This window comes from Onychomys torridus, chromosome 13 (genome assembly GCF_903995425.1).
Source record: "Onychomys torridus chromosome 13, mOncTor1.1, whole genome shotgun sequence".
NCBI classification, from domain to species: Eukaryota; Metazoa; Chordata; class Mammalia; order Rodentia; family Cricetidae; genus Onychomys; species Onychomys torridus.
The window spans coordinates 24,564,958-24,577,905 of NC_050455.1; the positions used below are offsets into that span (position 1 = coordinate 24,564,958).

The 12,948-nt window shown below is 40.4% G+C and overlaps 1 protein-coding gene across 1 annotated transcript in view; it reads left to right on the forward strand.

The window, feature by feature from the left end:
* Ctnna1 (catenin alpha 1) overlaps positions 1-12,948 on the forward strand; it is a 130,293-nt gene that overhangs the window by 25,909 nt on the left and 91,436 nt on the right. Inside the window, exon 3 of the mRNA XM_036204225.1 lies at positions 630-825. Coding sequence (XP_036060118.1) covers positions 630-825 — 196 coding nt within the window. The remainder of the gene's footprint in view (positions 1-629; positions 826-12,948) is intronic.

The following is a 12,948-nucleotide window of genomic DNA, read 5'->3' on the forward strand; positions in this document are numbered from 1 at the left end:
AGTATATTCTGTACCTTTCAGGTCTTGCATTTGGCAGGTTATTCTGTAACAAATCTTTAATCATCTTCAACCTACAGATCATCTGGTATATTAAACTTATTAATGATGGCTAAAGTTCTGGAACTTTATGCATCATCACAGTAGGCTTCTGTGGGCAATCTTTCTTTATTAAGGACCTTTACTAATTAATGCTAAGATTTGTGTTAATAAGCTTGAACATTTTGCAGATTGGTAACAGTGACTTAATGTAGCCTTCTGGTAAAGCTGAATTCATTGTTCAGCTTTTTCTGGAATTTCTTCACTAAAAAAAGAGGCATTGCATTTATCACTAATCTTAATTTCAGTCTGTGAAGTTACTCTAAAAACTAATGATTATTTAAGAAATTAAAATATGCATTACATTTCTTGTCTTACATATTAAGAAATAAATTATTTTGGAAACTAAATATAGCATCATTTTTCTGTTAATAAATCTGGAAAGAATTGTGTTATGCTTAGTAAGCTCTCTAAATCTAAGTGTGATGCCTTACTTCCTTATGAACGTAGGCTTGCTTCTTTAAAGATATTAGTCTGTTAGTTTTCATTTTAAATGATTATTTTTTTTAAACTTAAACTCTTTAAACTCTTAGGTGACAACCCTGGTAAACACCAACAGTAAAGGACCCTCTAATAAGAAGAGAGGTCGTTCTAAGAAGGCCCATGTTTTGGCTGCATCTGTTGAACAAGCAACTGAGAATTTTTTGGAAAAGGGGGATAAAATTGCAAAAGAGAGCCAATTTCTCAAGGAGGAGCTTGTGGCTGCTGTAGAAGATGTTCGAAAACAAGGTAGGTCAATAATTGCTTTACATATGAAGAGAGACATATCTTCCTAGAAATTCAGTAAAATTTAAAAATTACATTTATTATATCTGTACACGGACCTGTGTCTGTACTCAGCATGCATGTTGAAATCTGAGGACAACTTGTGGGAGTCAGGTTTTTTTAAATTGTGTGTGTCCTGGAGATTGAACCCAGGTTGCCAGGCTTGGCAACACCTGCCTTTACTCACTGAGCCATCTCACTGGCCCAACTGGCTTTTTTTCTCATGGATTACTCACTAGGGGAAAGTTGGCTGCTGTGCCATAAGATACTCTGGAAGTTCTGTAGCGAGGAGGTAAAGCTATCAGCAGACTTTTCCAAGCATATGAGTAAACTACTTTGCAAATAGGTATCCATTTGTCCCCTGAGGATCGTACATGTTCCTTTGAAGCTACTGTTGTTTTTTGGATGATTTATTGGTCAGCAGAAGAAAATATGAATTCCTTTCTCTAGAAGATCTTTAGCGGTCCTAAGCCCTGATGTAACTTGTTTTACTGGTATATTAAAGAAGTGCTTATCTAAGAAAATGCCTTGTTGTTATCTGTGGAAACATTTTGCTCCTAAAGGTAGTGTAAGGTATGTTTGCTCTGTATCAGTGCCGACTGCTTTTGATTAGATAGAGTTTCTAGATTTTTTTTTTTTTTGTAAAGGGCCAGATAGTATTTTTGTTTTACTGGCCATAGAATCTCTACTGAAACTGTTCAGCCCTGCTGTTGAGTTTGGACAAGAGCTATGGAGAACAGATACACAAATGCACAATGTGTAATCTGATAAAACTTACAAAAGCAGAAGGTATGCTGTTTTGATATACAAAATACAGTTTGCTAATTCCTAATCTAAGATTTTCCTATACTGTTTTAAAAAAAAAAAAACGTTTGCTATATTCAAAGAAGTATTTGTTTATGCATTTATAATAAATACTTTTTGAGTTCCAAGTCAGACCTGTGGTGTTTGGGGTTTGTGCATGCCCTGTGCTTTCCTTTCTGTGCAACCATAATTAATGAATGCATACAGTTTTGTAGTGTAAATTACTTTTTGTATAGTCCCTTATATGAATAACATGTATGAAAATTTGGGTACCTTAAAACACTACCTACCATAATGCTATCTATAAATGTGTCAGAAATGTCCACATTCATGAAACTCAGGTCCATTTTCCTTTAGGGTAATAAAATGACCAGGTGAGCCTCTTGTGGAAAGTGGGAGTCAGTTATTAATTACAGTGCTCCTAAACTCCCATGGTCTTGGGTTACATTATATTGACAGTCTGCTTAGGCTGGCTGCTGAGCCTTCTGCAGGCTGAACCTATTGGTGTTTCTCAAATGTGCCCTTTCTTTGATGAGGTCAGTCTTAGCTTTGTTTTTGTTTCTGTTTTTCCCCTAGTTCTTTTCATAGTGATAATTAAATGGGTTTCCCTCCCCTTTCCAGTTTATTTTGTAGTCTGGTGGTCTTTCTCTGTGGTACCTAACATGGTACTGGTTTGTGATAGGTACATGTTTTAGGATAAGTAACTGTTTCCTAAAGAGTGCAGTGTGAGTCTGTATTTCCTTTCTCAAAATTAGAGTGTGTTTTACTTCTTACTGACAAATGTGAATGCTTTCATCAGGTAGGTGAAGAGTCATAAAAGGTTGACACAGAGCACATGGTGTAAGTCATCCTTTCAGTATCTTAGTGTAGTCACAGGGCTAAGCAGCCACAGTTACTGTCTTGTTTTCTTGTAAGTTTTTATTTTTATGTGCATTGGTGTTCGATCTGCATGTCTTTGTGAGGAAGTCGGATCCACTGAACCTTGAGTTACAGACAGTTGTGAGCTGCCATGTGGGTCCTCTGGAAGAGCAGCCAGTGCTCTTAACCACTGAGACATCTCTCCAGCCCCATGGTTGCTGTCTTAGATTCAGAACACTTCTGTTACCCACAAAGGCACCTTTACTCATCGTAAGTCACTGATGTCTGCGCACACAGCAGGTTCTTTTCCTTCCTTCCTTCCTTCCTTCCTTCCTTCCTTCCTTCCTTCCTTCCTTCCTCTCTTTCATTCATTCATTCATTCATTCATTCATTCATTTAGTCATATTTATTTATTTACTTATTTATTCATCTATCTATCTATATCTATCTATCTATCTATCTATCTATCTATCTATCTATTTATTTATGGTTTTTCGAGACAGGGTTTCTCTGTAGCTTTGGAGCCTGTCCTGGACTAGCTGGCCTCGAACTCACAGAGATCCACCTGCCTCCTGAGTGCTGGGATTACAGGCATGCACCACCACCTCCTGGTTTAATTTTAATTTTTAAGATGGGGTCTTGCTACCTAGCTTAGGCTTGCCTGGGACCCTGGGTCATTTTGCCTCCATTTTCCAAATTATCATAACTGTGTGCCATCATACCTGGCCCCATGCATATATATTTCAACAGTTCATACAGAGGAGGTCTGCCTCTGGGATATTTTTGAGTCCTTGAAGAGTTCTGACTAGAAAAAGAAAGCACTTAGCTGCCTCTGGGACATTCAACAGACAGGTAAGATGATTTAAGTGATTACAAAAGGAGAGCCGGCCTGTACCATGGTCCCCATTTAGAGTAGGGCTTTCTTAACCTAATCTAGATAATCCCACATAGATATTCCTGGAAATTTATTTCCATGATGATTCTAAATCTGAAGAAATTGCTACCCAAAATAATTATTACATACCTTATATTGGAATAGACTTTTACTTGATGTTTGTTGTGGGACTTGCCTGTAATCTTACCTCTTAGAGATTTTAGGCAGAAACCGGCATTGCATTGGTGGCACACGCCTTTAATCCCAGCACTTGGGAAGCAGAGACAGGCGGATCTCTGTGAGTTTGAGCCCAGCCTGGTCTACAGAGCAAGTTCCAGGACAGGCTACAAAGCTACAGAAAAATCCTGTCTCAGAAAACAAAAAAAAGAAAAAGCTTAGGCAGGAAGATTGAGAGTTGCATCTGGGATTCATAATCAGCCTTATCCTTAAAAATAAAGAATTAACCAAAACAGCAGGACTTGTAATATCGGACCCCCATCAGCAGTTGGATTTCAAAAGCTGATAGTAGGGACTTGTTCTAATACCAGCAACTTCTTCCCTGCTGCTCAGGCATCCACCTGGGTGAAGACTCAAAGATGCAGAGGCACACCTTTATGTAATCTTTTATTGTTTCCAATAATGTTTTTCAGTAAAGAGGCCAAGTAGCTAGCTAGCATGGGCTACAAAATGAGATTGGGGGTGGGGTGGTGGACCAACAAAAACCAGAAAGAAAATGAAAGAGGATTCAAATAAATACATGATTGGGTAAAAGTGAATCTTCTAGGAAGAATATATGTTGGAAAAAAAATAAATAAACAGAATGAGACTGGCCGGTTGATTATGTGTGTTCCTCTGACAAGGGGGACACTGTTCTAGCAGTGTCTTAGTTTTCTATTGCTGTACAGACACCATGACCAAGACAACTTACAGAAGGGAGTTTATTGGGGACTTAAAGTTTCAGAGGGTTTGTTAGGGTCCCTGATGATTATGGTGGGGAGCGTGGTGGCAGGCATGGTGCTGCTGGAGCAGTAGCTGAGAGCTTACATCCGTACTATAAGCACGAAGCAGAGAGAGACACTGGGAATGGTGTAAACTTTTGAAACCTCAAAGCCCATCCCCAGGGACACTCCTCATCCACACCTCCTAATCCTTGCCAGACAGCTCCACCAACTGGGCCAAACATTCAAATATATGAGCCTGCAGAGGCCAGTCTCATCCACGCCCCCAAAGCAGAGAGGCCGATTCTTTCTGTTTTGTTGTGGAACTTATAGTTAGGACACATGGTATGAAACATAAATTAATAGAATGAATATAGAAAGAGTGATGAGAAGATAAATACCAGGCTAGAAATCCTCCATAATGTGTTAGAACATCCATTGGATCTTGAAGTGGAGAAGAAAAGGAGATGTCATCCAGGGAAGCAGAGCACATTCAAGTCATGCCTGGGGGATGGTGCGGACTCCTACTGTAGGAGAATGTTAATGGAGCACTGCCGACAGGGAAGGGTAGGAGAGGGTGCAGGGAGGCTTGGCTTAGTGGTAGAGGGGCTGCTAAGCATGCACAAGCTCCTGGGCTTGACCTCAGAAAACACCCTCCCCTAAATGGTCTAGGATGTTATTATTTCCTGTGGGGTTTTGTTTTCATGCCCAGGCTGGCCTTGAATTTTACCTTCCAGCCTCTCAAGTAGCTGGAGTTAAGGGTGTGCTCTTGGCTTAGGGCACTGTTTTAGAGAGTGACTTGGAATGCCAGGTGTGGAAGGGAAGGACTTTTAGGGAATGATGTAGAATCACAGGATTCTATTGTTGGGACAGGTTTGCAGCTTCCCATATGTTCCAGTACATCAAGCGATGCAGGGCCCACTCCCTCAGGAAGCAACTCTTTCCAGTATTGGTTTGTGTTTATTTTTAAAACTTAAAAAAAAATAAACTGAAATGTTTTTTAATTTTAAGAAGTTCTACCATCTAGGCAACATCAAATATAAGGAAAAGTGGTGGTTCGTGGGAGATTAGTCTTTGAGCTTTGACAGGAAGGTTAAAGAGGTTGAGAGATAGGAGAGTGTAAAGGCAGGACCCGGAGTCTGGACCCCATTGTCACTGCTGTGTGGTAACAGGAGTGGAAGGAGAAATGCAGAGGAATAAATTGTCATGCAAGCTAACTCTTGTACGAATAACTATTCTTTTAATAGATAAATTAAGGGACTTGCTACATGAAATACCGTGTAATTTATTTTCTTGTAACTTGAATGGTGGGTGCTAAAAACTGAGGCAAATTCTTTAAAGTTAGAAGTATTTGTTCCAGGAGCTTGGGTTGTAGCTCAGTTGGTACAATGTTTGCTTTGCGTGCTTGAGACCCTGAGTTTGATCTCAACATCACATAAAACCAAGCAGAAATGGCATTCTCCTGTAATCTCAGTACTCAGTAGGTGGAGGCAGGAAGTTCTAGGTCATCCTTAGCTACATAGTGAATTCAAAGCCAGCCTGGGATACATCCTGGGACACCTGAGACTGTCTCTGAACAAAAAAGAAAAGGGGAAAAAATACCCTCATCTCAGTTCAGAGCCATTTGAATTCAGCTTGTCAATTTCTAGTCAAGTTAGATTGCTTGGCAATATTTGGTCCAGTAATTTAGTTATACTAACAAGTCAATAGGTTGCTTTATTTTAACTTTTTATTTTGAAATAATCATAAATTCACTGTAAATTATAAAGGTAGTGGAGAGACCCAGTGTATGCTTCATCCAGCTTTTCATTTGTTTACATCTTTGGAACTATGTACAACAGTGTGATTTCAAAATCAGGACATTGACACTGGTTCAGTGTGTATCTGTAACTTTCCTTTTTATTGCATCTGAAGATTGTATATAACTACTGCTGCAGTCAAGATACAAGGAACCAGTTCATCTTCTTGTTATTCATTCATGCACCTCTTCTCCGCTTTCCTGAATCACTTTGCAATTCTGTCTTTTTGAGGATGATACATTCATCTTTTGAGACTGGCTTTTTCTCTGCTGAGAACACTGTCTGATTTTGAAGGCCATTAATATAGGTGTATGTAATTGATGTTTAAAAATTTTTTTGTTTTTCCAGATAGGGCTTCTCTGTGTAGCCTTGGCTGTCCTGGAACTCACTCTGTAGACCAGGCTGGCCTCGAATGCATAGGGATTCCACCTGGCTCTGCCTCCCAAGTGCTAGGATTTAAGGCACACACTGCTACCACTGCCTGGCACTTTTTTATTTTTTATTTTTTTTGAGGTTGTTTAAACTTTTAATTGCTTACCCCATGGCATCATTATAACTTATCCATGGGAAAGTAGAGATGTCTCTTGTATTATATCCTCTTAACAGGATTTTTTTTCTGTTTTGTTCATAAAGATTTTTATTTATTTATTTTTATTTTGTTTTGGTTTTTCGAGACAGGGTTTTTCTGAGTAGCTTTGCACCTTTCCTGGAACTCGCTTTGGAGACCAGGCTGGCATCAAGCTCATTGGGTGTGGATCTAAATTCTTCACTAAGTCTTAGCTCATGAAGATTTTATGTTTTCTTTTAAAAATTTTCACTATCATTCCGTCTGTCCGTCCGTCCATCCATCCATCCATCCATCCATCCATCCATCATCTTCCCTCTATCTGTCATTGGGGGAGTTGAGACAGGGTCTCTCTATGTAGCACTTGTCCTGGAACTTACTATGTAGACCAGGCTGGTTTTGAACTCACAGAGATCCTCCCCTGCTGGGATTAAAAGCATGTGCCACTACACCCAGCTATTTTTATATTTTAAGTTATGTATTTAAATCTGAATTGTTTTTGGGTTATAGTTTTTTTAAAGATTTATTCATTTATTATGTATACAGAAGAGGGCACCAGATCTCATTACAGATGGTTGTGAGCCACCATGTGGGTACTGGGAATTGAGCTCAGGACCTCTGGAAGAGCAGTCGGTGCTCTTAACCTCTGAGCCATCTCTCCAGCCCTGAGTTGTATTTTTTTTTTTTTTTTTAATCAAGTGTGGCATTTAGGTCACCCTCTCCCTCCCCCTTTCCCTTTGGAGAATCCAGTTGCGCCAGCGTTGTTTGTTGGAAATGTTGTCTTTTCTCAATCGAATTGATTTTGCACATTGTTAACAATCTATTGATTGTCCTTGTGTGGAGTTAGATCTGGGTTCTGTGTTCCCTTCCATTGGTCTTCATTTTTCTTCCGCTAGTTCCACCCAGCCTTGGTTGCATAGCTCAATTACTTTCTTATTTCTGTGATTGAGGAAGAGCGACTTGGGGGGTGTTATTTCACCTCAGTTCCCGGGGTAGACAGCATGGGGGGCAAGGTGAGGGGAGAGGACTGCTCACAGCTGTGGTAGTGGGCTCTTCTGGCATCTGGGCAGATCAGGAAACAGATGAGTGCTGGGGCATCCACTCTCCTCCTTTTCCTTCCTATTTAGTCCTGAGCTCCAGCCAGTGAGATGGAACTCCCCAGTCTCAGGGTGTTTCTCTCCATGTCGCTTACGTCAGACGTGCTTCTTAGGTGGGTTCAGATCCAGTCAGCTTGACCACACTAGCCATCACAGAGCGGTAACTGCGTCTCCTGTTACTCTTTCTGAGTTATTTAGCTGTTGTGGCTGTTTCAGCTTCCTGTGTCCATTTGGGGAAATCGATACTTTTACTAAATTGAGTGGTCAACCCACAAACAAGGTATTCCCTGTTTTGTTTTGATTTCTTTTGTCAGTGTTTAGCATATGAGTTCTCTATATACGTAGATTTATATGTGAGCATTGCATTTAAAATTCTTAAAATTGGGTTGGGGATTTAGCTCAGTGGTAGAGCGCTTGCCTAGCAAACGCAAGGCCCTGGGTTTGATCCTTAGCTCAAAAAAAAATTATTACAATTTTTTTTAAAGAATTTTTTTCTGGATGGTGGTGGCACATGCCTTTAATTCCAGTACTCAGAAGGCAGAGGCAGGCAGATCTCTATGAGTTGGAGGCCAGCCTTGTCTACAGAGCCAGTTCCAGGATAGCCAGGTCTACACAGAGAAACCCTGTCTTGAAAAACAAAATATGTGTATCGATGTTTTGTCTTACATGTATGTCTGCATCATTTTGCAAGATTGATGCTTTCAGAGGTTAGAAGAGGACTTTGGATCCCCTGGAACTGGAGTTACAGATGGTTTTGAGCTGGTGTATATATAAGTGCTAGGAATCTAACCTGGGTTCTCTAGAAGAGTAGCCAGTGTTTCCAACCACTGAGCCATCTCTCCAGCCCTTAAAATTCTTCAGGCGCTCTCTTAACTTCCAGTGTTGGTAATTTGATTTGCCTCTGTTTTCATATGCACTGTGTACATGTACTTGTCAAGATGCCCACAACTAGATAGTCATCTTAGTTAGGTCATCAGCAGAAAAATCTTTCCTTCCTCAGTGTTTATAACTGGCCCAGTTTGACTCATGCTCTGTCTGGAGTAGGTTTTCTGTTGGCAGAGGACAGTGAAAAAAATCTGGATATATCTTTATTCCCCCCCCCCCCACGACACTGGTGGAGAGTTCTCTAGAGGATCATGTATATTCCATAAAGTGATGTTACATAGGAAAAAATGTTAGTCTTGATAAGTGCTATGATAGTCCTGTTAAATTTTTTTCTTTTGTAAGTTTAAAATGTTTCCTTTAAAAAAAATTGCTCTGGGGATGGAGAGATGACTTAGTGGTTGAGAACGTTTGCTCTCTTCCAGAGAACCCAAATTTACTTCACAGCACCTACACTGTGCAGCTCACACTTGTGTGCTACTCCAGCTCCAAGGGATCCAGCACCCTGTTCTGGCCTCCATGGACTTGTACACATGTGTCATACATAACAAATAAAATGATAAAAATAAAATTGAAGAAAATTGGTCTATTGGCTCTGGGGTGTAGCTCAGTGATTAAGTGCTTACTTAGCATACATAGAGGTTCTGAGTTTGATCTCCAGCAGCAGAGGGAAAATTGTACTATTTGGTGGTGTGTGGGTGCTCCTAAGGCAGTGCTGGCTGTCTGGGAACAGTTCTCTTTTGTTGATTTGTTGAAGCCTTTCCTTTTCTTATTAATTGCAAGTCTTTTTTGGGATGCGTGGGTGCGCGCGCGCGCGTGTGTGTGTGTGTGTGTGTGTGCGCACGTGAGTGTGAGAGAGAGAGAGAGAGAGAGAGAGAGAGAGAGCGCGAGAGCGCCAGCGAGAGCCAGCGCATGTGGAGAACAGAGGACCATTTTCAGGAGCCAGTTCTCCTTCCAGGTAGAGTTGGAGATTGAATTCAAATTATCAGGCTTGTTCTGCAAAGCACTTTTAATTTAGAGTCAGGGACTGACTATGGACTGGCCCTCGAACTCCCCATGTGTAGGAAGTTGACCTTGGGTTCCTGATCATTTTCCCTCTGCCTTCTAAGCCTTGGGTTTAAAGGCTTGCACCACCTTGCTTGGCTGATAATGACTTTGTGACTATTCTATATTTCTGTATGTACTGTTGTTCTGGTGAGCATTGGAAAAACATCTTGATAAGTTAATTCAGCCTTTTCTCCAGTATCAAAGAAACAGTAGTATGAACTTTAGTCTCCAAATGGCTAAAAGGTGGAGAGAGTTTGTTTAGTAAGTGGTGGTGTCCAGCAGATCTAAAGAGAATGCTTTATTTAATATTTGGCTTGCAGTATCCCTCTTCATGTCTGTTTGTGTTTAAGTAGTAATTGTCTTAAGATTTTGGGGGAATTTTTAAAGTTCTGGCATTTGGAACAGTATTCCATTTTAGATAAGTTTTGCTAATAATGCCATGCATTGTAGAGATACAATTTCAACTTACTGGAAGCAACCAAAATTGTTCTCTTTTGAGTATCAATCTTTACATGAATCCCTCCCTCCTTCCCTCCTTTCTTAGACAGGATCTTATTAGCTCAGGCTGGCTTTGAACTCACTAGATAGCTGGCCCTGGCTTTGAATTCTTGATCTTTTCCCATCATCTCCTGAGCTGTGAGGTAATAGGCATGCACCATTGTTCTAGTTGGTTGAGTGAGCCCCTTTTATGTAAAACATGACTGATTAGTTTCAAAGCAAGAAACTTTGTCTATCAAGCTCATGACTTGTAAACATAGTTGATTTGTGAACTTCTCAAATGGCTTAGTTATTTCCAGGTATTTTATTTTATTTTATTTTTCCGAGACAGGGTTTCTCTGTGTACTTTTGGTGTCTGTCCTGGACCTCGCTCTGTAGACCAGGCTGGCCTCGAACTCATAGAGATCGGCCTTCCTCTGCCTCCCGAGTGCTGGGATTAAAGGTATGTGCCACCACTGCCCGGCTCCAGGTACTTTTAAGTAGAAATCTGAAAATTTGTCTTAGCCATTATGTCATAAGATGGGGAACATCTTCCTTTTTCCAGTTTGAATGATTTGTATGTAGGGAGTATGTGTGCCATTGTATGTGGACTTTGTTTGGTTTTGGGAGTATATCTCTGTGTGTGTGTGTGTGTGTGTGTGTTTGTGTGTGTGTGTGTGTGTGTGTGTGTGTGTGTGTGTGTGTGTGTGATGGTACATATGTCTGTGTGTTCACATGGGTTTGGAAAGCTCAAAGTTGACGTTAGGTGTCTTGACTGATGGCTTTCCAGCTGAGGCAGGGTCTCTTCCTGAATCCAGACCTTGCCAATCCAACTAGTGCAACAAGGCAGTCTGCTCTGAGCATTCCTTGTCTCTGCTAAGGCTTTTAGGTTCTGGGTATCTGAACTCCAGTCTTCATGCTTGCAAGGTGATGGACACTTTACTCAATGAGCCACTTTTATAGTCCCTAGATTTTTTTTTTCTTTCTAATAATTTTTTTTGACAAGGAATTTTAAATGATGTATTTTCATTCCTGACAAAAGGGATATTGAACATAAGCTGTCTTTTTCTTGAGGTATACGAGATATATTTCTTTTTTTCTTCTGGCAGCTGACTAAAGTCACTTTTGAAGGAAGTGAAAATTGGGTCTGTGTCCAGTGTAGATGTTGATAGCTTTAGACTGATGTTACCCACATCTGTGTAAACAGCCTGGCTGATAGATGATTGGCACATGTGCTCAGGACAGAATAGCTGTCAGTGACTGCTTTGAACAGGGTTTGGGAGAGAAACAGGAGTCAGAATGACGTCTGAGTTTGCTGAATTCATGATGTAGACAAAACAGCTATTTGTGGGTATGTGGGTCTTTCTAGTGAGGTGGAGGTGGTGGCCTTGATCTTACACAGGGGCCCTTTCTTTCACAGGAAACAATTCACAAGTGTTTTTACCTTGGAATGTTGAGTATGAGTCTCAAGACATGTTAATGATGCTCTTGGAAGAGCATGAAAACCTTCAGCATTTGGAAAAAGATTACAGTTAAGTCAGTTGTTTTCAGATTGGTACAGTACCTTTTTCATTAGGTCCAATAAGTCAGCCGATTTTTCTCGTAGTCTTAGCATTCTGACTTGCTGTTCACCTTTTTCTCTTTGCTGCATGGGTAAAATTGTCCAGTTTTTCCCTTCCTTTGTGTGTCTGTCTTTATTTGACCTTTCATACCTGAGTCTGTTGGAAGTACATCCATTCCATTTCCTACCCTTCATGTGTTCCTGAGGCCTATGATTAAGTAAAACAAAGCAATTCTTCATAATGCCTCATGCCTCCAGTTTCATGACTTCATTCTTCTCTCGCTCTTCATTTTAGTTGAAAGCAAGAGGAAAGCAAAATATAAATTCTGGGAAATCACTAACTGGTTGTCACCTGGAACCTTTATGTCTTAAGTTTTATGTCTGTCTGTCTCAAACTGTAAGTCTCTAGGGTTGAGACTAGACTCTCTGACTTGAGATGTGTCAAGGATGCTGTCTGCTTCTGGATCAGTGCCCTGGTGTGAGCATATGCTGCTCTGTAGAGATTCAAGTGCTAATGCAGCCAACTTGTAAGTGAGGAAAGAAGAGTGAAATCATTAAATTCTGATGTTTCTTACCATTTTGAAATGGTTCCTCTTTTTATAGACCTGTCTTGTTAAACTTACAAAAATAACACCCACTGAGATAATGGTCTTAAGTTATAGCAGGTAATATTTCTGTCTTCATACATTTGCACAGTGTAGTAGGGGAAGTTACCCTAGTGCTGTTTTTAAAGATTCTTTTCTTTTGTAACATTTATTTATTTTATGTATGTATGTATATACATTTGTGTGCCATGGCATGTGCTACTTGGAAATCAATGGACAACTTCTGGTATTTGGTTTTGTTACCTTACTATGTTGGGTCTGGGATAGGAGTCAGGTTATCCAGCTTCATGGTTAAGTACTGCTACCTGCTGAACCAGCTTGTTGGCCTCTTAAAATTTTGAGATAGGGTTTTATGCCAACAAGACTGGGCTCCAATTGGTTGTGTAGCAGAGGATGATCTCGAACTCTTGAACTTCTTACCTCTTGTTTTCCCTAGTGCTAAGAGTACAGGTGTGCACCATTACATGGGCTTGGTTTTATATTTGGAGACGGATTCTCATTCTGTAGCCCAGGCCAGCCTCAAACTTAGATCAATCCTTCTACCTCAGCGCCCTGAGTGCTGGCATTACAGGTGTGCACC